Below are 23,108 nucleotides of genomic sequence, written 5' to 3' on the forward strand. Positions count from 1 at the left end.
CATGCGAGGAAATGAGCATCTTATGCATGTAAACATTTTGTGGAGGTTAATGTACATGAATAACATCCTCATTTTGTATGTGTTTGTTTAAGATGTTCTCAATCAGAAGCCTGCCCACCATGGCTCACCGGGAGCGACGAGAGGAAGATGGAGTGGAGGATATGACGCAGCTAGAGTGAGCACAAAGCAACACATATATGGGTGGATGAGTTATGTTCATCAGACTGACAAAGACAAGTGCAACAATAGAACATTTTTAAATATATATAATTAAAAAAAACCTTCAGGATTTTAACAAATAAACTGAAGTCTATGTATTTTAGTTATTACATTCAAGAGAACATGTGATTCTAAAGCTTCCTTTAATAACGCTGCTTGAATGCTTTGCCCAGGGAGATGCATGAGAGGACTGTTCTGCTGAATATGAGGAAAAGGTTTGAGAGGGAGCTCATTTATGTAAGTATCTGAAGAGTACTCACATCAAACATCAATATCTAAACAGTTTGTGTGTGATTTTACTTCATTTCTTTCTTCTTTGTTGCTGTTCAGACGTACATAGGTAGTATTCTGGTGTCCGTGAACCCCTATAAGATGTACAATATTTATGGGACGGACATGGTGATGCTGTACAAGGGTCATGCGCTGGGAGAGAATCCTCCGTAAGTAAATTTCATACTGTGGGAATATGAAATTGAAAACAGCTAAATTGAATTAAAGTAAAGAAAGTAATCAAGGAGAGAATGATGCAGGTGTATATCAATTAAAAGAGAGAGGGGGAAAAGAGGCTTAGAAAAACAAAATATATGAGGATAGAAAGAAAAGAATATTTGACAGAGAGAGTTTTAATTTCATTGTTATGATCTTTGTTGTGTTGTAATCAAATTCCTCCTGTTTCTTTTCTTCAGGCATTTGTTTGCCATAGCAAATGCTGCTCATTCCAAAATGATGGATGCCAAACACAACCAGGTCATAATAATCAGGTAAAAAGCTGCATCTTTACTGGAAAACCAAGGTTTTGGAAAATGTAGCAATAGAAAAGAGAATTAGGATTATGTTGCATTTTATCCCGAAGGCAGATAACATATGGATCAAACCTAGTGGTTATTTTGTTATTCTTAACATTACAAATTGAGCAAACTTCCAATGCTTTGTGTTGGTTTAACCTTGGTGTCTTGGTTTCCATCTTCAGGTGGATTAGTGTTTGTAAATTCATGAGTGTCTGTCTGTGGCTGACTGGCCAGCAAACTTAAGACAGAGCCATACCTCACTCCTCCGTCTGTCACAGGCGCCTCGCTCCGCATCACAACCGATCGGCTCAGGGAGCAAACGCACAAACTTCCACTCGCAGACAACAAGTAAATTTACATCCAACTCAAGATGCAACAACATACGGTCCTGACATGTCTGGTACATCTACACGCCTGTACATACACAAGTGCTTTATGTAGCAATCATACATAACACAAAGATACATCTGCTCACTCTCGCAGAGATACATCTACTCACTCTCGCACACACCTGGATCACTCTAGCCGGGCTCGGAAGGAGACACCTGTAAGGAAAGCCCAGCCAGGTCTGGGCCAGGAGCAGATAATGTTTCAGACATGTATGTGTGTGTCCAAGTGCACGTGTGCGGAACCTGTGTTTGTGTGTGCGTCACCGTGTTATGTGGTGACCGAGGTCTGGTGTTCAGTGACCAGCAATGGCCCAGTTTTTAGCTAACTTATCCCATAAGTGGAAACTTACGCTGGAATGTGGTCAGTCAAGGTGCCAGTCACACACACACACACACACACACACACACACACACACACACACACACACACACACAGTTGATGCCAACAACTTAACACTAAGTACCACCATTATGTTACCTTGGCCAAAGGGTTGTGTGTGTGTGTGTGTGTGTGTGTGTGTGTGTGTGTGTGTGTGTGTGTGTGTGTGCGACAGAGCCTTTCAGGTGGTTAAATGCAAAAGTGGAACTTGGGCCTGGTGTAATTCAAGATTAGTCTCGTCTCACATCACTAAGACAAACGCTCCACGAGCAGAAGACCATGCGCGGCCTAAGTGATTAAAAGCTGGTGATTAAAAGAGTGTAATGATGCTCACAGTGCGGATAATGTTCATCCTTTGGCCTCAATGTGGTTTTCCTCCCTCCTCCTGAACAAAATTACGCATAGATGAATTTATCACCAAACATAATGGGGCGAATACTTGGGAGGGTGATGATTAACTTTTCAAGCTATATAAATGAAGGTGTCAAAATTTCAATGGCCCATTCGATGATTTCGAATTTTTCTGACAAAAGGATAATGTGCTTCCTTTATCGCCTGAGACTTGCAAAGAAAAAATTGCTGTATAAGAGTGTGTGTTGCTGTGTTTCAGTGGGGAGAGCGGTTCGGGGAAAACCGAGGCCACCAAGCTAGTCCTTCGCTACCTAGCAGCGATACATCACAAATGCAACCTTGCTCAACAGGTACACACACACACACACACACACACACACACACACACACACAAACTTCTGGCATGTACATGATGCACATCCACACATACAAAACAATTACCTCTTTGTGTTTTTTATCTGTAATTTGTCTCTTTCTCGATGGCTCTCCCTTTGGTGCAGATTGAGGTAGTGGGGTTCCTTGCATTTATATTTTACATTTTACAACTCATCCTCACTTATCCATTAATCACGGCCATTAGAATAGCAGGTTGCTGTGTTTTGCAGTGATGTGTGGCTCTATTCACTAGAGGTGTTGTGGGATCTAAATGATCTAATGTTTTATTTCAAATAGACATTAAATGTTCTTCAGTGTGATTGTGTTTGATGCAGATACAACATTTATGCCACAGACCAGTTTTCATGGGACGTGGTTTATCAGCATGAATATAGTGCTTATTAAAAAAGGCTGTAATCATGAGATGACAGAGTATGTTCAGTGTATTTGTCGCCCTCCTGATGAAGGTTGTTGATTTACTGTTTTAAAACCTGGCAGATACTTGAGGCAGCTCCTCTGCTGGAATCTTTTGGAAATGCCAAAACTGTGCGGAACGATAATTCCAGTCGCTTCGGGAAATACATAGAGATCTTTCTGGAGGAGTGAGTATGAAATGAATGCACCATCGCTATGGTCTGTGTCCTTTCACCCTATAGCCCCTGATCTCTCTCTCCCTCTCTCTCTTCAGTGGTGTGATCAGCGGTGCCATAACTTCTCAGTATCTGTTGGAAAAGTCTCGTATCGTCTTCCAGGTGACACATTTTTCTCGTTCAGCACTTTTCATTGCACAGTTGACCCTGTGTTAACTTGCACATGACAAATTAAACGTGAACTTGAAACATGCAGGTGATGGTTCATGTGTTTGAAATTAGTTTCTGTACATGGAAGTGTCTTGGTAAACTTGTGCTTCCCTTTCAGGCCAAAGATGAGAGAAACTATCACATCTTCTACGAGATGCTGGCAGGTCTTCCTCCACCGCAGAAGCAGGCTTTCTATCTGCAAGAGGCCGAGACCTACTATTACCTCAACCAGGTAGAGGAAAGAATCTGCCTCAGGGTGTTGTTACGTTCATTCAGTTCACAGATGTTTATTCAAATGGAATGATGACGGCTATGGAGAGGCAGAGAGAAAGGGAATGATCATGAGTAACAAGTAAAAAAGTAACAACACCCCAATAAAAACTACCACATGTGCATGATGTGATCATGAACAACACAACTCACATGCAACTTAAAAAACAAGCCAACAAAGTGTCCAGCAGACTTTCAGGCCTACCACACTGCATGCAAGGAGGAGCATGTCCCACAACCTCAGGTCGTCCCGCAGAAACAAAACAATAGAAGACAGTGATGAACAGCAATGTAAAGTTAGAGATAATTGGTGAATCAGTTCAAGCAAAGCAGCAGTCTGGCAGTAAATCTGCAATCTCTGTGCAATCTCTCTCCGTCTGTACAGGGAGGGGATTGTGGAATAACGGGAAAGAATGATGCAGAAGACTTCCTGCGTCTGCTTGCTGCCATGGAGATCCTCCACTTTTCCCCTGACGACCAGTCGGCCATCTTTAGGGTTCTTTCTTCCATACTGCACCTGGGCAATGTCTACTTTCAGAAACATGAGGTCATCTTTTATTCCAAGTGTTCAGTTTGCTGACAGCATAAAGATTTTCTTTTGTTAGAGAGATGAAGTCATTTCTTTTCGCCTACTGCCCTACAGGCCGATGGCCAGGAGGTGGCGACAGTGGTGAGCGCTCAGGAGATCAGAGTGGTGGCAGAGCTGCTGCTGATTTCTCCAGAGGGACTTCAGAAAGCCATCACCTTCAAAGTCACAGTCAGTTCTGAGCTTTTATCTCATTTTCTATTATTTACTTGATAAAATATGATGCTGAAATAGTTCATGGTTTGGTCCAATATAGAAAATAATTGCTGCTGTTGTATTTAACCCTCTGATCTTATCCACAGGAGACGATGAGGGACAAGATCTACACTCCACTGACGGTAGAAAGTGCTGTTGATGCCAGGTGAGAGACAGTATCACACCTAACACATGCACTGATCGCGAAATTATTGTTTTGCTCTCCAGCTGTATTTTACAGGTAATAACATCCTGAATTCTACTGATACCCTAAAAAAAATCACAATTGAGCTCTCAGGTGATGTCCCACGCTGTCTCTCACACACAAATCTGTGTTCTCCAGAGATGCTGTTGCCAAGATCCTTTATTCGCTGCTCTTCCATTGGTTAACGGAGAGGATCAACGCTCAGGTGTACCCTCGCCAACACACCCTCTCCATCTCCATCCTGGACATTTACGGATTTGAGGTCAGTGACTTTGATTGTCATGGGTTTATGTACGTATGCAGTGTAATCGCTCTGTAGATGTGTAGATGAGACATAAAGAATCACCAGCTGTGTGTGTGTGTGTGTGTGTGTGTGTGTGTGTGCGCGCTACAACAGGATCTGGCCTTCAACAGCTTTGAGCAGCTTTGCATCAATTATGCAAATGAGTATCTGCAGTTCTTCTTCAACAGGATCATTTTCAGGGAGGAACAGGTGAGACCACATTCACACCTGCGGGGACGCTCACACACAGTGTCCACATTTCTGATGCACGTGCACAGGAATGGTTGCATTCACACTTACACACATGATGATCTCAGTTAGTGTCATGAATTGTTAATTGAGCATTTCTGACACGGAGTGGTAGACTGAACATGACGTGGTTTTGTCTGTGATCTCGGAACAGGAGGAGTACAGCAGGGAGCAGATCCCCTGGCAGAACATCCCCTTCAATGACAATCAGCCCTGCATCGACCTCATCGCCACAAAGCCTCATGGGATACTGAGGATTCTGGATGATCAGAGCTGTTTCCCACAGGTGAGGGAGGGGGAACCACATTCCCACATCTGCGTCATGCAAAAAAATCATTGTACATGTCACCTAGATTCTAGTTAATATTTGTTGGCAGGCGACGGACCACACTTTCCTCCAAAAGTGTCACTATCACCACGGTAACAGCCCACTGTACATAAAGCCAAAGATGCCACTACCAGAGTTCACCATCAAGCACTTTGCCGGCCGAGTTACCTACCAGGTGAGCAGCTCCTCACTGGATCAAGTCTGCTGTCGGTGAATGCATTGACAAGAGATGCATTTGATTGGCTGGTGTTCATTTGGTCAATCGAAACATTTGATCTTCCAATAATTTACGATGTCATCAATGCAGGTTTACAAGTTCCTCGATAAGAACTACGACCAGGTCCGACAGGACGTCCTGGATCTGTTCATCCAGAGCAGGAACAAGGTGAGAGGAGATGAGCGTCCTCACATGAGCGCACAGCGATGCCTGGAAATGTTTTCTCCTATGAATAATTCATATGAACCCTGTCGTGTGTGTTTGTGTGTGTCTAGATGGTGTCAAATCTGTTCGTGGCTCACGCAGAGGTCGGGGGTCAGCAGAGAGGAGGTCACATGAGGAAAAGCAGCACGGTCACCAGAAAATACCAAGCGCCCACCGTCAGCAACAAGTTCCAACAGTCCCTGCTGGAGCTGGTGGAGAAGATGGAGAGGTGAAGTATCTGAACATCACAGAGCAGCTAATTATCTTTCAGTTATTAAAGCTATTTGTTGGATTAAAAAGAAAATCAGCTGGTTGATATTTGTGCTCATTTGTTTTATTTTTCTATTTCAGGTGTAACCCTTTTTTCGTTCGCTGCATTAAGCCAAATCATATGAAGGTAGATTTATTATAATTTTATATTTGGACTGATCATTCCAAACTCCCTGTGAGATGTAGGTCATGACGATCATGTGTATTTAAACATTTGTGTTCAGCTTCCAGGTGTGTTTGAAGACGACCTGGTGAGCGGCCAGCTGCGACACTCTGGTGTCCTGGAAACCATTCGGATCCGTAGGGAGGGATATCCGGTCAGAATGCCATTCTATGTCTTCCTGTTCAGGTAGCCACACCCTCTTTATATCTAAACCCTTCGCCACCACTGTCGCTCTAATAATGGTTTAATACACAAGAGGCTGCAGAAGTACGCAAACACCCACCACACCCACAAACACCCAGGATGTTTTGACATATGGGAGTTTCATTTTATGAACATATAAAATCTTCAGGTAGTTTCTAAAGCCTGATTGGTGACTAAAGGACAATGTGTTTTTTACTTTATTACTACTACATTGTATTACTGCTATTGAATCCCTTCTTCTTCTCTTTCAGCTCTGGCTGAATTTTAATTTATTTTCTTAACCATTGTACGTGCATGTGAATGTGTGTCATCCCCAGGTATAAGTCTCTGGTGGGGATTCGTCAGCTTCCAGCTGCAAATGGAGATAACTGTGTGATAATGCTCAGTAAACTGTGTCCCCTCAGACCAGGGTCTTACCACGTTGGAGTCACTAAGGTGAGATTCTCCTGTTCACTCTGACTTCTAAACAAGTGAAGGGAAGACCATCACTACGAGCTCTGGTGGTGTCATGGTGTTGAGTATGTTTTCTTGATCGATGGATGTCGTGGTTTAGTTTATGCTGTACGTTGTATTTGTGTTTTTTTTTTGTTTTTTTTACTTTTAATGAATGAAAGTGACATAAACTCTTACATGTGTGTGTGTGCCAGATGTTTCTGAAGGAGGACATCTACCAGCTGTTAGAGTGTAAACGGGAGCGCTCCCGTCATCTGGCCGCTCTCACCCTGCAGCGTTACACCCGAATGTTCTTCGTCAGGAAACGCTTTGTGGCCTTTCGCAACAAGATCATCGGGCTGCAGGCGCAGTGCAGAGGCTTCCTCACGAGGTAACGTAAGAAATACAGAATATCAAAAATACAGAATATCAAAAATACAGAAGTGGATTCTGACCAATGGAAACTATGACACTGTGATGGTGACTAACTGCAGCATGTCTGCACAAAAAGACTGAGATCCTCCCATCTTAAGTAAAGTGAGATATCAAATTTCATGGTTGTCCAATGCTCGTTGTGTCCTCCAGGAAGCGTTATATGAAAATGAGGGAGAGTCTGGTCCGGTTCCGCTCCCTCGTCCACATGTATGTCAACCGCAAGCAATACATCAAGGTACATGCGGCGTGATTTTAAATTACTTTGTGTTGTCATTCATGTTTTTAGGCAAGAGGCAACCTCACCCGTCTAACACGTATTTATTGATAAGCATATAATGGTTCCAGTTAACGTTCAGCTTGTGATTTTTGTGATCTGGCTGCAGATGAAGTTTGAAGCTCGGAGGAAAATGGAGGAGGAGAGGAGGAAAAGAGAGATGGTAAGATGGACACCTGCATGGGATTTACTTTTGTGAATAGTTTATTGATTCATCAATTGTTCTGTCTGAGAGATTTCCTGAATTCATTGCCACTCTAACTGTTCCAGGAGCTGACCAAGAGGGAGGTGGTGAACGTCACACACTTGCTGATCCCTGCAGAGCTGGGTGCCTTACTACAGACAGCAGGAGGTGAGGAGACGTCTGTCTGACGTCCTCATTAGTGTTATATATTATTACTAGTTATAATTAGTTAAAAACATAAATCTGATTACTTTCAACTTTGAGTCTTGGATCAGTTCTGTAATCTTCAACAGCAATAGTCAATTTGAATCAAACCACTTGATATATTGAATGATCTGTTAAACAAACATTAATGGACTCAATGCTCCCTCATGTTTCCTGTTTGACCTGCTCACACTAGTCAGGAGGGAGCTGCACTCGGACTGTTTGGCTCTGCTTCAAGCTCCTCACATCCAGGAGGAGGCTCAACTCACTCTGCCGCTGGACATCAACAACTACCCGTTCTACCGCTACGTACAGATCTACTTCAGGGTGAGACGTGCATCAGTACACTGACAGTACTACACTCAGCTTCAGGACCACAGATACGTGTTATTTTTGTCACATGTTACTTCTTAATAAAACTGTAATGTTTTAACTCTGTAGGAACCAAAGTTTGGGATGTTGACGGCCCCTCTGGAGTCACCCCTGACCCGAGTAGAGGAGGATCTCAGAGGGGAGGCTCTGGAGCTCTTCATCATGGTCTGCTGCCCCTTCTTTATCAACTCTTTTCTTAAAACTTAATTTACCCATGAATCGGAAATAAATAAGATTTACTATGATACAGATTCACACACTGCCATACTTTTATTATTATTATTATTATTATTATACACCCTGGACCGGCTCTGGGTTGTGTGTCCCAGCAAGTCAGAAATTCAAACACACCCAAGATCAGATGAAAATATGGTGTCACATATCATATCATATTGTAATTTTACATGCCTGTGTTTTGTTTTCCTCAGGTGTTACGATTCATGGGGGACCCTCATCTGAACGGAGCGCAGGAAAACATGTTCGGGAATTACATCATCCAAAGGGGCCTCACGTCTCCAGGGTTACGGGATGAGATCCTGTCTCAGGTCGTTAACCAGGTGTGGAGGAACGTCAACTCCGACAACGCTGAGAGAGGCTGGCTGCTGCTGTCGGCCTGTGTCTGCAGCTTCGCCCCGTCGCCCAAGATGGACAAATATCTACTGAAGTAAAAAATACATATATCTTATTTATGTGTGAACAGAGCTTTTATCCCTAAAAATATGAAATATTAAGTTTCCAGTTTTGAATTTTAATGTAAATCTTAATGTAAAACATGGAGAGAATTTGGTCGAAGGGGCAGTTTAACATTATTCAACCTCTCCTCCCCAGGTTCGTCTCAGACCATGCTCCTGCTGGCTGCCAGGCGCTGCTTCAACACAGACTCATTCAAGCCAATCAGAAGACACAATCCGGCTCAGGCTCCACTCAGGAGACTGCGAGGACCTATCCACTCTCGCTACTGGAGTGGACTGCCAATCGGAAAAAGGCTAACATGGTGTTGCACGTGCACTGTTTTGATGGTGAGCTGCATCTTTCCTCCTCTAACATTACTTCATAAAGTTTTGATGCCAGAACACAAATAAGCTGCACTCTACTTTTCATGTTTCATCTTCATATTTAGCTGTAGAACATATCTCAGACTAAAGGATGATGGTCTTTCTCTCCTGTGGTTTAAAAAAAGAAAAGCCAGTTGAAGTGCTTGGGACTGCTGGCATCACCTTTAATGAGTGGGATCAGTTACAACCACTTACCATTGATAATTTATTGCCAGTCAGAGTCAGGTGCACTCAGGGCTTTCTTCCTTTGACTTGCACCATTTATTGCCGTCTGATAACAATCTGTGTGGTTTCAAAACCACAATGGAAGTAAAAAGCTGCAGACGCTGTTTGGTGTCTCTCTGCAGGAGGGTCGTTCCTGTGTCCCGTCCACTCCTGGACTCGTGGAGAGGATTTAGCAGGAGACATCCTTCGCCACAGGTGCAGATATTATACACTCATTCATATCTCATGTTAGTTTTTCAGCTTATTTTTGTGTGTGTAATGCCTTGCTCTTATTTACTTATCGTACTCATTCATCTCCTGGACCATTTTATATTTCTTAATTTGTCCCTCTGAACCGCTTGGTCTTACAGGGGCGTGTCCGACTGGTGGAGGGGGAGTTCAATTCTAATGAAGGAGCACGGCCAGTGGGTGGAGTTAGCGGGTCACGACTATGTGATGGACCTGATTTCAGACCTGGAGCTTCCGCCTGACTTCCCCAAGCAGAAGAGCTACTTTGTCATCAGCACCGACGACCCGGCTAGAGTCCGAGCCAATGCCAGCCTGTCAGTGCAACACACACACACAGACACACAGACACACACACACACACACACACACACAGCCTGGCCATGGCTGAGAAATGAATGAAGCTCTGAATAATTCACCTCTCCTCTCGTCTCAGTGCTTTGGTCGGCGGTGGCTTTGACTCAGATGAGGAACTTGTTCCGTCCTTTCCTCTGAGCAGCAGCAGCAGGCCGGCCTACAGTCTGCCAGACTCTGACGGCTACTACAGTCACGGTACACACACCCAAGTATATCATAGATGAATACAAATATGCACAGAAGTATCATGGTTAGGGTGCATAGGGTGGATTTGTAGAATGTGTGTTGTGGTTTCTTACATCAGACCGTTAGAGCCTCTCTGCTCTGTGTGTGTCCAGTAGAGTCAGATGCGTTGAGTGACGGTCAGACTCAGAGAGGAATGGATCGCTACCTGGACAGTCTGTTTGACCCTGTGCTGTCAGACAGCAGCGCAGTGAGTACTCACACACTCACCTGCAATAAGTACTTTCCCTCCTGCTTTGGAAAATACTTCACTGCTCAAATGACTTCATTAATTAATCAGTTGGCTCGTAAACTGCAAAACACTGTAGCTTTTATACGTAAGATCCCCTGCTTACTTAAGATAGACAGAACTTGACTTTCGGTCATGAGCTAATCTCATCGAACTTGAGATATTCAAGTTCAATCAACGTCTTAGTCACACCGATAAAAGTAATTTTCACATCTTGTTTTGGGTCTTTTTGTAAAATGTCTCAGGAGAAGGTTGCAACTGAATTCAAAAACCTACATCATTATGAGAAAGCTTTCCGCAGACATTCTCAAAGACACTGGATTTGCAGTTCGATTTGCTACGTTACTTATTTCTTCAGACTTTTCTGTGCCAGTTTCTTTGTGTGTGCCCGTGTATGTGTGGAGCTTTTCGTCCAGCGTGCACAGTACTTCCTGGGGTGTATTCAGTTTCTGACTCACGCAGAGAGGCTACGATACAACCTGTTCAACACACTCCCTCTCTCTTGTTTCCCATAGTCTCTCCCCCTCTCTCTCTCTCTGATACACAACCTTTTTGTCGTTCTCTTCATGTCTCTCAAACTCCACGTTTTCCACGTCTACATTCTTCCCTCTCCCTCTGCTGACTTTCTGTCACCGGATTCTCTCTGCCCACCAGGACATGGAAAAGACTGGAAGTTTGTCAGCGAGGATGAAGGGAGGAGGAGGTATTGGCATCGCAGGAGGAGGAAGAGGAGAGGGGGAGAGTCCTCCGACCCCCAGTCGGCCTTATCCACCAGGAATACATCCTGGAGGTAATGTGTGTTTGTTGAGTTAAAGTGTTTCTGTTCATTGTCCAGTAGTTTTTCTTTGGATTTGCACTTTTGCCAATTCGTTTCTAGTTTTCAGCTGCATGTTGTTAACCAATCTGTTTTTTCATCCAGTCTATATTTGTTTCGCCCATTTTTCTTCTATTATGTCACATCCTTCATGTATTTGTCTGACTCTTCCTTCTCTCCACTGAACGTGCTGGAAATACTGGCTACACTCACAAAAATGTTTTGACCTAAAATGCTAATGTTATGTATTTAAATGACAATTATACATTTTATGAATAAGTTGACCTATACCTCATTAAATTATTTTCAGATTATTGATAGAAAACTCTTTATTAAATGTGACCGTTTACATTGAACTTATGTGACAAAATTACATGAAAATGTTTTATGTAATTTAAATACATAAAGTTAGCAGCGTATACTTCCTAATGTTTTGAATTATTGTGTTTTAAACCATCACACTAACTTATTATTATCATTAGAATTATATATTGTAATTTTTTCCATGTGGTTTAAAAGTGAGGAGTCGCGGGACTCAAGTGTAAAGGTTCAGATATACAGTTGACCAACGTTAATCTGTCGCTTAGCGGCTTTAATGAGCAGTCTGACCTCATCAATATTGCATCAGCAGCCATTCACTGTAACCACAGACTCTTTTAGTGCCTGTCTATAGACATTGTTCCCGCTGAGTCTCTCTCCACACACACTCTTCGGTCCCTCAAACGACCACACGCACTAACGTGGTGAAGTTATTTATCTTCATTTTGAGCCTCTGCGTTGTCGTGTTGTATTTTATTCACATGCACCTTGTGTTTCAAACTATGAAACACAAACACTTTTTTATGTAGAAGAAAATTGACTCAATCTCATTAACTATTAGTTGTAGTTATTTAAATTATATATTTGTAAGATATTTCTTCTGCTACAAGGGCAACAGTATCAAACAGAGACAGTTCCTAACTCTCACCCTGTTCCCTGCTCGCTGCTCCTCAAGCTGTGCCAGTACTTCCAGTAGCAGGAGGGATGATGCCACCCATCCCCACCATGCCAATCCCCTCCCACCACCATCACCACGAACAACACCAGCAGCAACAACAGCAACCGCAGCCGCTGCCGCTGCCGCAACCGCAGCCGCAACCGCAACAATACCACCAATACAACCGTCCCCAACACCACCATCACCAGCAGACTTATCCTGCCCCACATGTGTCACCCACTCATGCACCTGCTGCTCCCCCCCGTGCTGACAGAGATGCTGATGTAGCATCTAATGTCACCGTGGTCCCTGGTTACTCTGGGATGCCCTCACTCCCAGCCACCCCTGTAGTCCCAGGCCTGCCTGGCATGAGCGGTGTGCCAGGTACAATAGACGGGTGTGCGTTAGTTTTCCCTGCATGTTTGGCCTGAAGCATGCGGGCATGAGGAAGTTATGATAAATTAAATGGAAAAGCAATATGAGGTTCTGTGATATCTTTGTTACAGGTTGTTCTGTGTGCTTTGATTGAAGTGGATGAGTTGACGAGGTCATGTGCAGTGGACTGTGGAAGCCTAAAATAAAATCCTTGTCATCACATGGAATATTTATGTATTTGTGTTTTCCAGGATCGGAGCAGACAGTCCTGACTCAGCAGCAGCAGGCTATCATCAACCAGCAGGCTATCATTCTGGTTTGTCAAACAACATTTCTCTCAACAACTGCATGCCACGCATTAGCCACAAAATGCACTGATGCACCGATGCATGCTAGCCCTCATCAGAGTGACTAGTCTTTTCAGAATTTATACACATTTCCAAACTCACACATTCCTTTTGTCTCAGGCTCAGCAGATGACCATGCAAGCGATTGCGATCCAGCAGCAGATGTTGTCGTCTTTCCCCCCCATCGCCCCGGCTCCTCAGTCACCACCTTTGCAGCAGCACACACACACACAGCAACGCTCCTACACACCCAGTCCTGTGAGTCATCAAACACATGCACTGAACCAATGTATGAAAGTACGTTCACACAAGCATTTTAGAAAAATCAGAAGTATTGCCAAAATATGCGTACACAGCTTTACACGCTCTTTTTTGCAGAACAAAGAAGGGGAGGGGTCTGCGTACAAGCCTGGCCCTGCATCTGTTCATCGCAAGATGAGTATGTTTCACACTAAAGTTCATAACTGGAGGTTTTCATGTGGTGTAAATTATGCTCTGTACTTTTTTGTCTGTTGCTCTCAAGTCTAACAGAAATGGAATGGATTTAATAGAACTTTATGCTGCAGGCCCAACACGTGGCCCCCCACCTGAGGATGTGGTCCGATCCCATGTGAATAACACCGAGCGTATGGAGCCCAGCCATGACATTAAAGACATCATCAAACAGCACCAACCTGCTGGCACAACAACTTCCACTGGACCTGCCACACAAAGGTAACACACACACACACATTTATAGCACAGGCCTGAGAGATTGATGACCATCTCATTGCTCTGGTACTTTATCTGTTCTACTTACATTCATGTACGTGCGTAGAAAAAGTGATGGGAAGGCGTTTGGAAAGAAGCCAGACCCTCATGATGAAGCGATGGAGATCCTGAAAGACCAGATGGCAAACCCACCACAGCCGGTAACCTACCTCCTCTCCTACAGTAAACTCCACACACAACATGAAATGATATCTGACTTTTTTAATGTCTAGACTCAGAGGAAGCCTCAGTCCTCACAACATAAAGAAGACGGAGGCGTTAAGGTTTCCAAGTCGACCAAGTCTCGTCCAGCAGCGCCATCTAGCTCCAGCATGAGCCCTGCGCCTCCTCCAGGTGACTTTTCCACATGCACGAAAACATTTATAATAAGTTCCATCAAAAAACATTTTGACAGTGTGTGTATGTGTGTGTGTGTACATGCATGTGTGCGTTTGTGTTTCCAGTCTGCAGAGAGTTGCCAGTAGAGGAGGAGAACATTCAGACTCAACTCCACAGCAAAGCCAGTGATGAATATTACACTTACTCCAATGTCCCCTGGAAGCTCTACATGAGAAAAGAGGTGAATTTACTCACACGCAAAATTCGCATGAGTCTGATTTTTAAATAAACATATTTAAAAAATTTTCAACAAGTGAACAAACACAGACAAAGTTCACTTCACAGAACAGGAAACCTATCAAAACGAAACACCCGTAAAGGGAATGTTAAAATATATATACTATAAACATTTATTTAATAATCTTTTTATACAGCAGTCTGGTGAATATTATTCCCCCTTTCTTTAAATTCTAGACATGTACAATAATATGTATCAGTAACAGTCTACTGGTATTCATTTCCATTTCTTTATAATATATTTCATTATATTTCCATTGTTGGTGTTTTTCTGTTGACAGGTTTTCTATCCGAGAGAGACGCTCAACAATCCACTTACTCTGGATCTGATCTTCAGACAGGTTGATTTGTGTATTCAATACTAATATTATTTATAATAAATGTTCTTGATTCTGAATTTGTTTTATTATTATAATTCATTTGATTTATTGTTTTAAAGTCAAAGTCAGGTTTGAGTAAAAAAAACTAGCAACAAAATTGCAAAGAATTAATAATAGTATGATAAAAAATAATAATAATACATTTTAGTTTTTGTGATTTTGCTCAACTGTTAATTCTAATTCACAGCAGGAATAAATGTAAAATGTTATATGTAGTTTAAATGTTATATCAACATTCCTGAATATGTACTTGTATACAGGTTGTACACGACACCTTCTCTGAGGCCTGCATCCGTATCACTCAGGAGGAGAGACAGAAGATGAAAGCTCTGTTTGGTATAAGAGAACGTTTCTTTGCTTTTCAGTCAGTCGACATTTGCCTCTGAAGTATTTTTGTTGAGGCTCAGCCTCTTTGAGGTTACGCTCAGCACAGAGGCTTTGATAACTTCAACTCTTCAGTTGTTTCTTTGACAGCGGAGAACAACGTGGATCAACTTTCAGGAACAAGTGATGAGAACATAAAGAAGAAAGTGGTCGCCATGTCCCGAGACTCATGGGAGATCTACTTCTCTCGCCTCTTTCCAGCATCTGTGAGTTCTTCTGTGAGAGTGCCTCACTACATGACTGTTCTCTTTGTTCTCTCAATTAAAAACATAAAACAGCAACGTGTGTGTGTGTGTGTGTGTGTGTGTGTGTGTGTGTGTGTGTGTGTGTGTGTGTGTGTGTGTGTGTGTGTTATAGGGCAGTGTGGGGACAGGGGTGCAGGTGCTGTCTGTGTCACATAAAGGCATCAAGCTGCTGAAGATGGTGAGGAGCAGCTCCACTTCCTCAGACTACTTCAGAGTGCTGAGGCCTTACAGGTGAGCCTCATGGAAACATAACAGACTCTGTGTGTGTGTGTGTGTGTGTGTGTGTGTGTGTGTGTGTGTGTGTGTGTGTGTGTGTGTGTGTGTGTGCTTCATATCTTCATATCTTCAAACATCCATATGTGAGGAAATGATCAGTGCGGGTCCCTGAAATGAGCCGTGTAATTCACACACATCCTGGCTTTGCATATCACTTCCTGTGCAGCTATTCGGACATCCTGTTTGTGTCGATTCCATCGAAGAACATGCTGGAGTTCAACCTGGCCAACGAGAAGCTGATCCTGTTCTCCGCCAAAGCGCCGCAGGTCAAACACATGATCGACTACTTCCTCACAGAGCTCAAGAAGGTGTGTCTGCTTTTTGTTGCTTTGTTTGAAGATGATTTTTGATATCCATCCATCCCACTTGTCCTCTAGAGGGAATCAAGGGGGTTAAGTGCCATTTCGATTTATAAAGTATAAAATATTGCAGACACAATTTAAATCATACGAAAGCATGATTCGTTTTAACTTTTAACTAACTTTGTTTAACGAACAAAACATCACCACATATTTGTAAAAAGTGTAAATCGTGCAGACACATGTTCATAATTTAGTCTCACTCCGCCACTGTCAGTCGGTCAGTGTGCACGGTGGATGTCAACATCTCCTGTGTGTGTGTGTGTGTCAGGACTCAGAGTATGTGGTGGCGGTGAGGAACTACATCACAGAGGACAGGAGTCTGCTCAGCTTCCACAAAGGAGACATCATCAGACTGCAGCACATGGATGGACTGGGGGCCGGTGAGACACGCAAAAAAAACCACATAGGAACAGGAAGCAGCCGCACAGTTTTATCACTGTGTTCTTTGCTTTGTGAGCCGTGTGCAGTCTCTGCTTCTCGGTGCTTCACACTTCCACTGTGTGCATGTGTGTGTGTTCAGGTAAATATTACGGCTGCATAGTGAGGAAGAAGGTCATGCTTCTGGAGGAGCTGAAGAGAGACACTCCTGAGTTTGGTGGGTTAAGAAATTGTGTTTTTTCTTTATTTTTTATTTTATTTTGACATAACTGACGATTGGTTTGCTGATTGTAATAATGAAATAATAAAATATTATATTATATTAACAAAATATTATTTTGGGGTAATATATTTTCTGGTGTATGTGTGTTTGTGTGTAAATAGGCTGGCGGTTCGGGGCTGTGTACGGAAAGTCTGGATTGTTTCCCAGTGAGTACGTCCGTCCTGTGGCTGCTCCAGACTTCTTGGTTCTCCCTGATGAGCGCGTGGAGCCTCGACACAGACAGGGACACGTCGCCGCCTCTGCTGCTGTCGCCGTGGCGATGGGGTCAGCGGTGGCTGCCCATGAGCTTGACCTCTCCACAGAGGTTTGTGGTTCACTCACACATTCAGCAGACTGTGTCAGACTGTAGTAGAACAAAGAATCGTGATCACTACAAATATTGAAACGAGGCTGAACTTACAGTCACGAGCTCAGCATGAATAAAACCCCAACATTACGGGATCCGCTGGTGTTTACACAGTATGTTGGAATGTTTTGGTTTGAAGAAATGGAAATATCTTGTAGATAATTACATCTTTGGTGTTCCTTTAAGTGGCACTGTTGCTGAGCTTTCTCTCTCTCTCTCTCTCTCTCTCTCTCTCTGTGTGTGTGTGTGTGTGTGTGTGTGTGTGTGTGTGTGTGTGTGTGTGTATTAGGTAGTAAATGAGATATATGGGGACAGTCTGAACATCGATCTGGACGATCCGCCTCTACATGGCGGCCAGTACGATATAGCTGAGTTTGCCAAGAAGTACTTCAGAGTGGCCCGAAGTAACAGGAGGTCAGGCACACGGACACACACACACACACAACACACACACACACACACATGCTTTGCTGACAGCTGCCTGTATTTTGTTCGTAGTGATCAGAAAGCCAAAAAGGGGAAGGAGGGTAAAGACCCTGTTGACATGATCAAATTCTCCAAGGTAAAGTTCATCTCAAAACAACGCCCATGTGTTTGTATTCTCACCTTCATGTTCTACTTTTTTATGTATTTATATTAATTCCTCGTTATGTCTTTGTCTCTGCAGTCTCCGATCCAGGAGTCTCTGATCGACTTCTCAGACAGCGGGATGAACAGAGTGGCTGCTGACATCTTCTTAGGTGAGAGGAGAGTGACAGAGCGAGGGATGGATGTAGAAGAGAGAGGAGAGGACTGATTAATATGGTTTTGTGTCACTTGGTGCGGATCCACGTTAAAGTCAGGATCTAGTGAATTTAAATGTGGTTTCACAAGGGGACTGTTTGGCGTAGACTGAGGTTTGTGCTCTACTTAGTGACTGTTCTAGTTTTGTTCTTCATTATCATGATCCTGAACTCTGAGACCTTGACTCCTTCGGGACTATATGATAAAATCCATGTGTCCATTGGATTTGTAATGTTGTTTAATTGTTTTTCTCCAGCCATAATGAAATTCATGGGTGACTTCCCGTTGAAAGGGCAGAATGAACAGGACCTGGTCACCACTATACTGAAGGTACACACACAAACACACACCAGAGGCACATACATAACATGATAAAGTGATGAGACTGACTCCTGATACATTTACACTGACTTCGGCATGTTTGTGTGTGTTTTCGTGAGATTTATTTGAACATGAGTTGTGATCCCATGTGAACAGAAATGAATATGCTCACAAATTGATCCTCTATAGTTAAGTGGTGACCACGGCCTGATAAAGGACGAGGCCTACTGCCAAGTGATGAAGCAGGTCACCGCTAACACCAGCTCCAAACCGTAAGACTCTTCTTCATGTTACTTGCTGACTGGCACCGAAGAAGTGATCGGTAACTGCACAGTCCACGGCAGAAAACTTTGATTTGTAGTTGTGTGTTTGTATTTTGTGTAGGGACAGTTGCCAGAGAGGATGGAGGCTGCTGTACATCCTGACGGCCTTTCATCGCTGCTCGGACGTCATGAAGCCGTTTCTGTTGACGTTCCTGCAGGATGCGTGTTCCAGCCCTGGGGTTCAGTACCAAGGTAGACAAGTCATCCATCCATTTATCCATCTGTAGAAAAATGCCCATTAGGGATTCTAATCAGGGAGTTAATGAGTTTACTGGCTGCTCTTCTTACTTGACAGGTATTGCCAAGGCCTGTGAGCAGAATCTGAAAAGGACTTTTCAATATGGCGGACGTGTACAGTATCCCAACAACATGGAACTCAAAGCGATGCTGGTTGGTCTTTGTGTTCTTCTCATGTGCAGCTAGATCACTGTTGGCTCACTCATAACCATCTGTCATCTAATCAACTCGGATTTATATCATCAAGATCCTTGAAACATTATTTGTGAAATCAATAAAAATGTTGAAAAATGCCCAATACTGCATCCTGACACCAAATGTTGTGTTGATCTGTCCTGTAGTTTTTGTGTAGTCCTGCTCAATAACAGAAGTATACATGTGTAAATGTGACCGTGTTCAACAGCTGCTTCCTGCTCTCAGTAACATCTGTACAGTCAGAGTCCAGTTCTCACTATTGTGACGTCTCCTTCTGATTTGTCGTGTGTGTGCAGGCTGGGCGGAGCTCCAAGAGACAGCTGTTCCTGCTGCCAGGCGGGATCGAAAGGCACTTGAAGATCAAGACGTGCTCTGTGAGCGGGACACACAAACACACACATATTTAAATGATACTGTTTAATTAAACCATTTCTTATTGTGAACTTATTGTATTCTGTCCAGGTGTCTCTGGATGTCATTGAGGAGCTTTGCAGTGAGATGGAACTGCACAGGGAGGAGGCGTTGGATGAATATGCCATCTTTTTGGTCACACACAGAGGTAAACCAGGCGATGGAGCAGCTACAGTAAAGATCTGAAATTCTAATGTCTTCCGTAAAGCCAGGTTACCATGTGGGAAAGTAGATCATCTCTGACCTGTTTTTCTGTTTAGGTCAGAATGTGCGTCCCCTAAACAAACGTGAGTACATCCTGGATGTCACCACAGAGGCCGAGCCAGTGGACGCCAACTACAGTCTGTGGTTCAGAAGAGTCATATGGAGTCTGGCTCTCAAGCTGGACAATGAGCTCTATGTCACCATGCACTACAACCAGGTAGAGGTCCGCTGTGTTAAATGAAGGGATGAATGTACTGTTTCTGGTAAATCCACAGCAGTGTCAGACATTTTGCCACAGAGATATTACCTCGACAGTCCCCACTGCAAAGCTGCCAGAATTGAATTTCCTTGTGTGGTTGATTTGACCACTGGTTGATGTCGTTTGCAGCAAAGAATGAAATCACTCAAGATACCATTCTCTGTGTGTCTGTCTAAGGTCTTGCCAGATTACCTGAAGGCCTTGCTGAGTGTGGTTCCTCAGGGAAAAGCCAGTGAGCAGCATCTCCAGCAGATTGCCAGGCTGGCTGCGCTACAGCACCGTGCCAAGGACACCGTCTACCTGCCCACCCTGTAAATACACACAGACCTACACACAGTATCTTTTTACCAATGCCTGTTTGTTGGATACATTGCATTTCCATGACTACTCTATTTTTTGTGGTTGTGAGTCGAACAGTGGATTTACAAAGACACACACATAAACACAAACATACAGGTGCATCCTCACACAGTACATGCACAAATTTACAAATCTGTTTGCATGTCAGCTACTTTTACAGAGATACAGATAGAGAACATGTATCTGATGGAGCGCTGGATTCCTCTGTGTGTGTCTGTGTGTTATTAGACATGATGTGCAGGAGTGCGTCCCCTCGCAGTTCTACGGCAAACAAGGTTCACAGCATTGGCTGAATATGACAACTCAACACATGCAGCAGATCCAGCCCTTGAACCCACACCAGGCCCGTGCACAGTTCCTTGGTAAGACCGCAGCTCTGTGTGTGTCTCACTGTGACTCACAATATAAATCCGACAGTAGCCTCCATAGCTGCCGATGTTATTAATCAATTTTTGCGTGTTTAATAGAGAAGCCATATCTCAAATCGAGTGGAATAAAAATATTTGAGTAATAACATCTGCTCAAAAAAAGACAACTAGTAGAAAAGGTTTTTGTGCTTCATCCCTATTTGTAATTGTGAAAGTGAATTGGTCAAAGCTTCACCGACTTCTCGCAGATGAGTCACACCTGACATCTTGGTGTTTTTTTATACCCAGGTCTGGTCAGTGCCTTCCCCATGTTCGGCTCCTCCTTCTTCTACATCCAGAGTTCCGGCACTGCGTCCATCCACGCCCCCTGCGTCCTGGCTGTGAATCTGAACGGACTACACTTCCTCAACAAGGATACTCATGTACGTCACAGACAAACATCCACAATCACATGTTGTTAGAATCTGAAGTAGACCAGGTGCTCGTTTGACTTTGTGCTGACCCCAAAAACCAGCCCCTGATTTAATGATTTCAACACTAAGTATTTGGCTCCTCCTGCTGGCCATGCGGTTTTATTTCTACCCCTGTTCAACCTTTTTATTTCCTAATCTTGATAAAACACATATCAAACATATACCTTGATAAACATTTTTCAATATGCTACACAATCTTATGCTTTTGTATGTTTAGACTCTACATTCATTTGTCACTGTGTGTGTGTGTATGTGTGTATTCCTGGCATGTCTATTTGTGTGTGCACTCTGTGATTAGGAGGCCATGGTGCGTTTCCCTCTGAAGGAGGTCCAGTCAACTCGCACCCAGAGACCGACTTCAGGCTCCAGTTACCCGTACGTGGAGATCATGATCGGGGACCTGCTCAACCAGCGCATCACACAGCTACAACTGGAGCAGGTATAAGTCTGTGCATGACGCAGAGATGAAGAGAGAGGAGAGGGTGGTGGTGCTCGAAGACATGACGGCAGAGAGATGTGGCAAAAATATTTTTGTTATTCATTCCTACCATAAGAAACATGTTGATTCTGTATCTGCGTGTGTGTGTGTGTTTTCTCCAGGGCCTGGAGCTGTGCCGAGTCATTGCCATGCACATGGAGAACATGTTGTCAGTCAGAGAAAAAAGACTCACCCTGCCACCAAGCGAGATCACCCTGCTATAGTGCGCACACACACTCACACGCACACACTCACACGCACGCACGCACGCACGCACGCACGCACACACACACACACACACACACACACACACACACACACACACACACACACACACACACACACACACACACACACACTGTATGCCTCTTAAATGCACTGCATCTACCTCTGTTTTAAAAATAGAATATTTTGATATTTAATGATAATGTTTCTTCAATGTGATGAATGTATGGTGATGCTGATGACCATAAGGGAACATATCAAATAATCTGCCCATTTTTTTCTAATTTATTACATTGGTTTTTAAATTTCAATAACCTGTTCAAACAAAAGATATCCAGTTTGTTAGAATAAAAGACTAAGAAAACCTGCAAATATTCACATTTGGATCCTGGAAGCAAGAATATTTGGGGATTTTTGATTTAAAACCTGAGCTTAATGATTAATCAATTATCATATTAGCTTTCTGTTGACTAATTATTTAATCAACTAATAATTTAAGCTCTAGGAAAGTCAGCAAAGATCCTGTATTGTGCATATACTTTCACACACTGATGAGTGAAATGCATGCATGTGTCTATAATGTTTTTAGTTTGACATTTTATTCAGAACTACATATGACCTGGTTTGCCATTGCTGCTTCAAGAGGCTTAGACTAAAAGGCTTAGACTCTTTAATTGACTTTAACTTCTCCACTTTAGAAGAATAGTATGATTTGACCAATGTTGATCTTTGGGCAACACTGAATTAAAATAGTTGTGGTCTTGCACTGAACAAGAGTAAAAACTCCTGCTGCACAAACAACTACAATATGTGAAACTCAAATGAATCACTTACAAATCTCCACTTCAACATCAGTGAATGCCTATGATTTGACAAAATATATAATTTGTTATGTAAGGGCCTACATTACTGAAATTCATGTTTTTATAATGTTCTTATTTACACTTTGCACAGGAAAAATTATTTATATAAAAGAAATTGTCCAATTTATATGTTTTTTTGTAAATAACTGTTGTACATAACTGATTTGAATGTGAAAGAATGAACATTAAAGTTTGTAGCATAAAGTGTTCGGCTGTGATTTAAAAAAACCCCCCAACTTTATCACAATATTCACAAACATAAATCCAAAAATACCACACAGACAGAGCTAAATTATAGGACATAATAAACTGAAACCACAGCTCAGCAGTTCATTCTCATATGAAT

At 43.0% G+C, this 23,108-nt stretch overlaps 1 protein-coding gene across 1 annotated transcript; it reads left to right on the forward strand.

Annotated features, from left to right (window-relative positions):
- The first annotated feature begins 92 nt into the window (after positions 1-92).
- On the forward strand, positions 93-22,960 carry myo15aa (myosin XVAa). The gene is made up of 64 exons (XM_069525335.1): positions 93-175; positions 393-456; positions 550-659; positions 906-980; positions 2,386-2,476; positions 2,627-2,632; positions 3,000-3,103; positions 3,190-3,253; positions 3,420-3,533; positions 3,957-4,118; positions 4,215-4,328; positions 4,460-4,518; positions 4,696-4,819; positions 4,955-5,050; positions 5,244-5,375; positions 5,467-5,592; positions 5,725-5,802; positions 5,910-6,067; positions 6,190-6,235; positions 6,333-6,457; positions 6,793-6,910; positions 7,123-7,298; positions 7,493-7,577; positions 7,726-7,779; positions 7,887-7,968; positions 8,201-8,331; positions 8,446-8,541; positions 8,805-9,040; positions 9,205-9,395; positions 9,779-9,851; positions 10,007-10,198; positions 10,318-10,433; positions 10,577-10,671; positions 11,365-11,500; positions 13,127-13,191; positions 13,343-13,480; positions 13,601-13,661; positions 13,789-13,936; positions 14,040-14,133; positions 14,206-14,326; positions 14,437-14,552; positions 14,890-14,949; positions 15,249-15,324; positions 15,463-15,578; positions 15,730-15,848; positions 16,060-16,201; positions 16,524-16,635; positions 16,776-16,850; positions 17,018-17,220; positions 17,552-17,676; positions 17,761-17,824; positions 17,930-18,002; positions 18,302-18,375; positions 18,556-18,638; positions 18,751-18,881; positions 18,985-19,079; positions 19,418-19,495; positions 19,584-19,680; positions 19,793-19,953; positions 20,173-20,306; positions 20,584-20,717; positions 21,012-21,145; positions 21,495-21,635; positions 21,797-22,960. The coding sequence occupies exons 1-64, from the start codon at positions 93-95 to the stop codon at positions 21,896-21,898; spliced, it is 6,984 nt and encodes a 2,327-aa protein (XP_069381436.1). The 3' UTR covers positions 21,899-22,960.
- Positions 22,961-23,108: the final 148 nt, after the last annotated feature.

This window comes from Paralichthys olivaceus, chromosome 5 (genome assembly GCF_024713975.1).
Source record: "Paralichthys olivaceus isolate ysfri-2021 chromosome 5, ASM2471397v2, whole genome shotgun sequence".
NCBI lineage: Eukaryota > Metazoa > Chordata > Actinopteri > Pleuronectiformes > Paralichthyidae > Paralichthys > Paralichthys olivaceus.

Bases quoted from the DNA above. Each gene is read 5' to 3' on its own strand.
- myo15aa (XM_069525335.1), top strand. From the start codon at position 93: ATGTTCTCAATCAGAAGCCTGCCCACCATGGCTCACCGGGAGCGACGA. The intron at 3,104-3,189 runs GTGAGTATGAAA...CTCTCTCTTCAG, and splicing joins ATAGAGATCTTTCTGGAGGA to TGGTGTGATCAGCGGTGCCA. The intron at 14,134-14,205 runs GTAACCTACCTC...TTTAATGTCTAG, and splicing joins TGGCAAACCCACCACAGCCG to ACTCAGAGGAAGCCTCAGTC.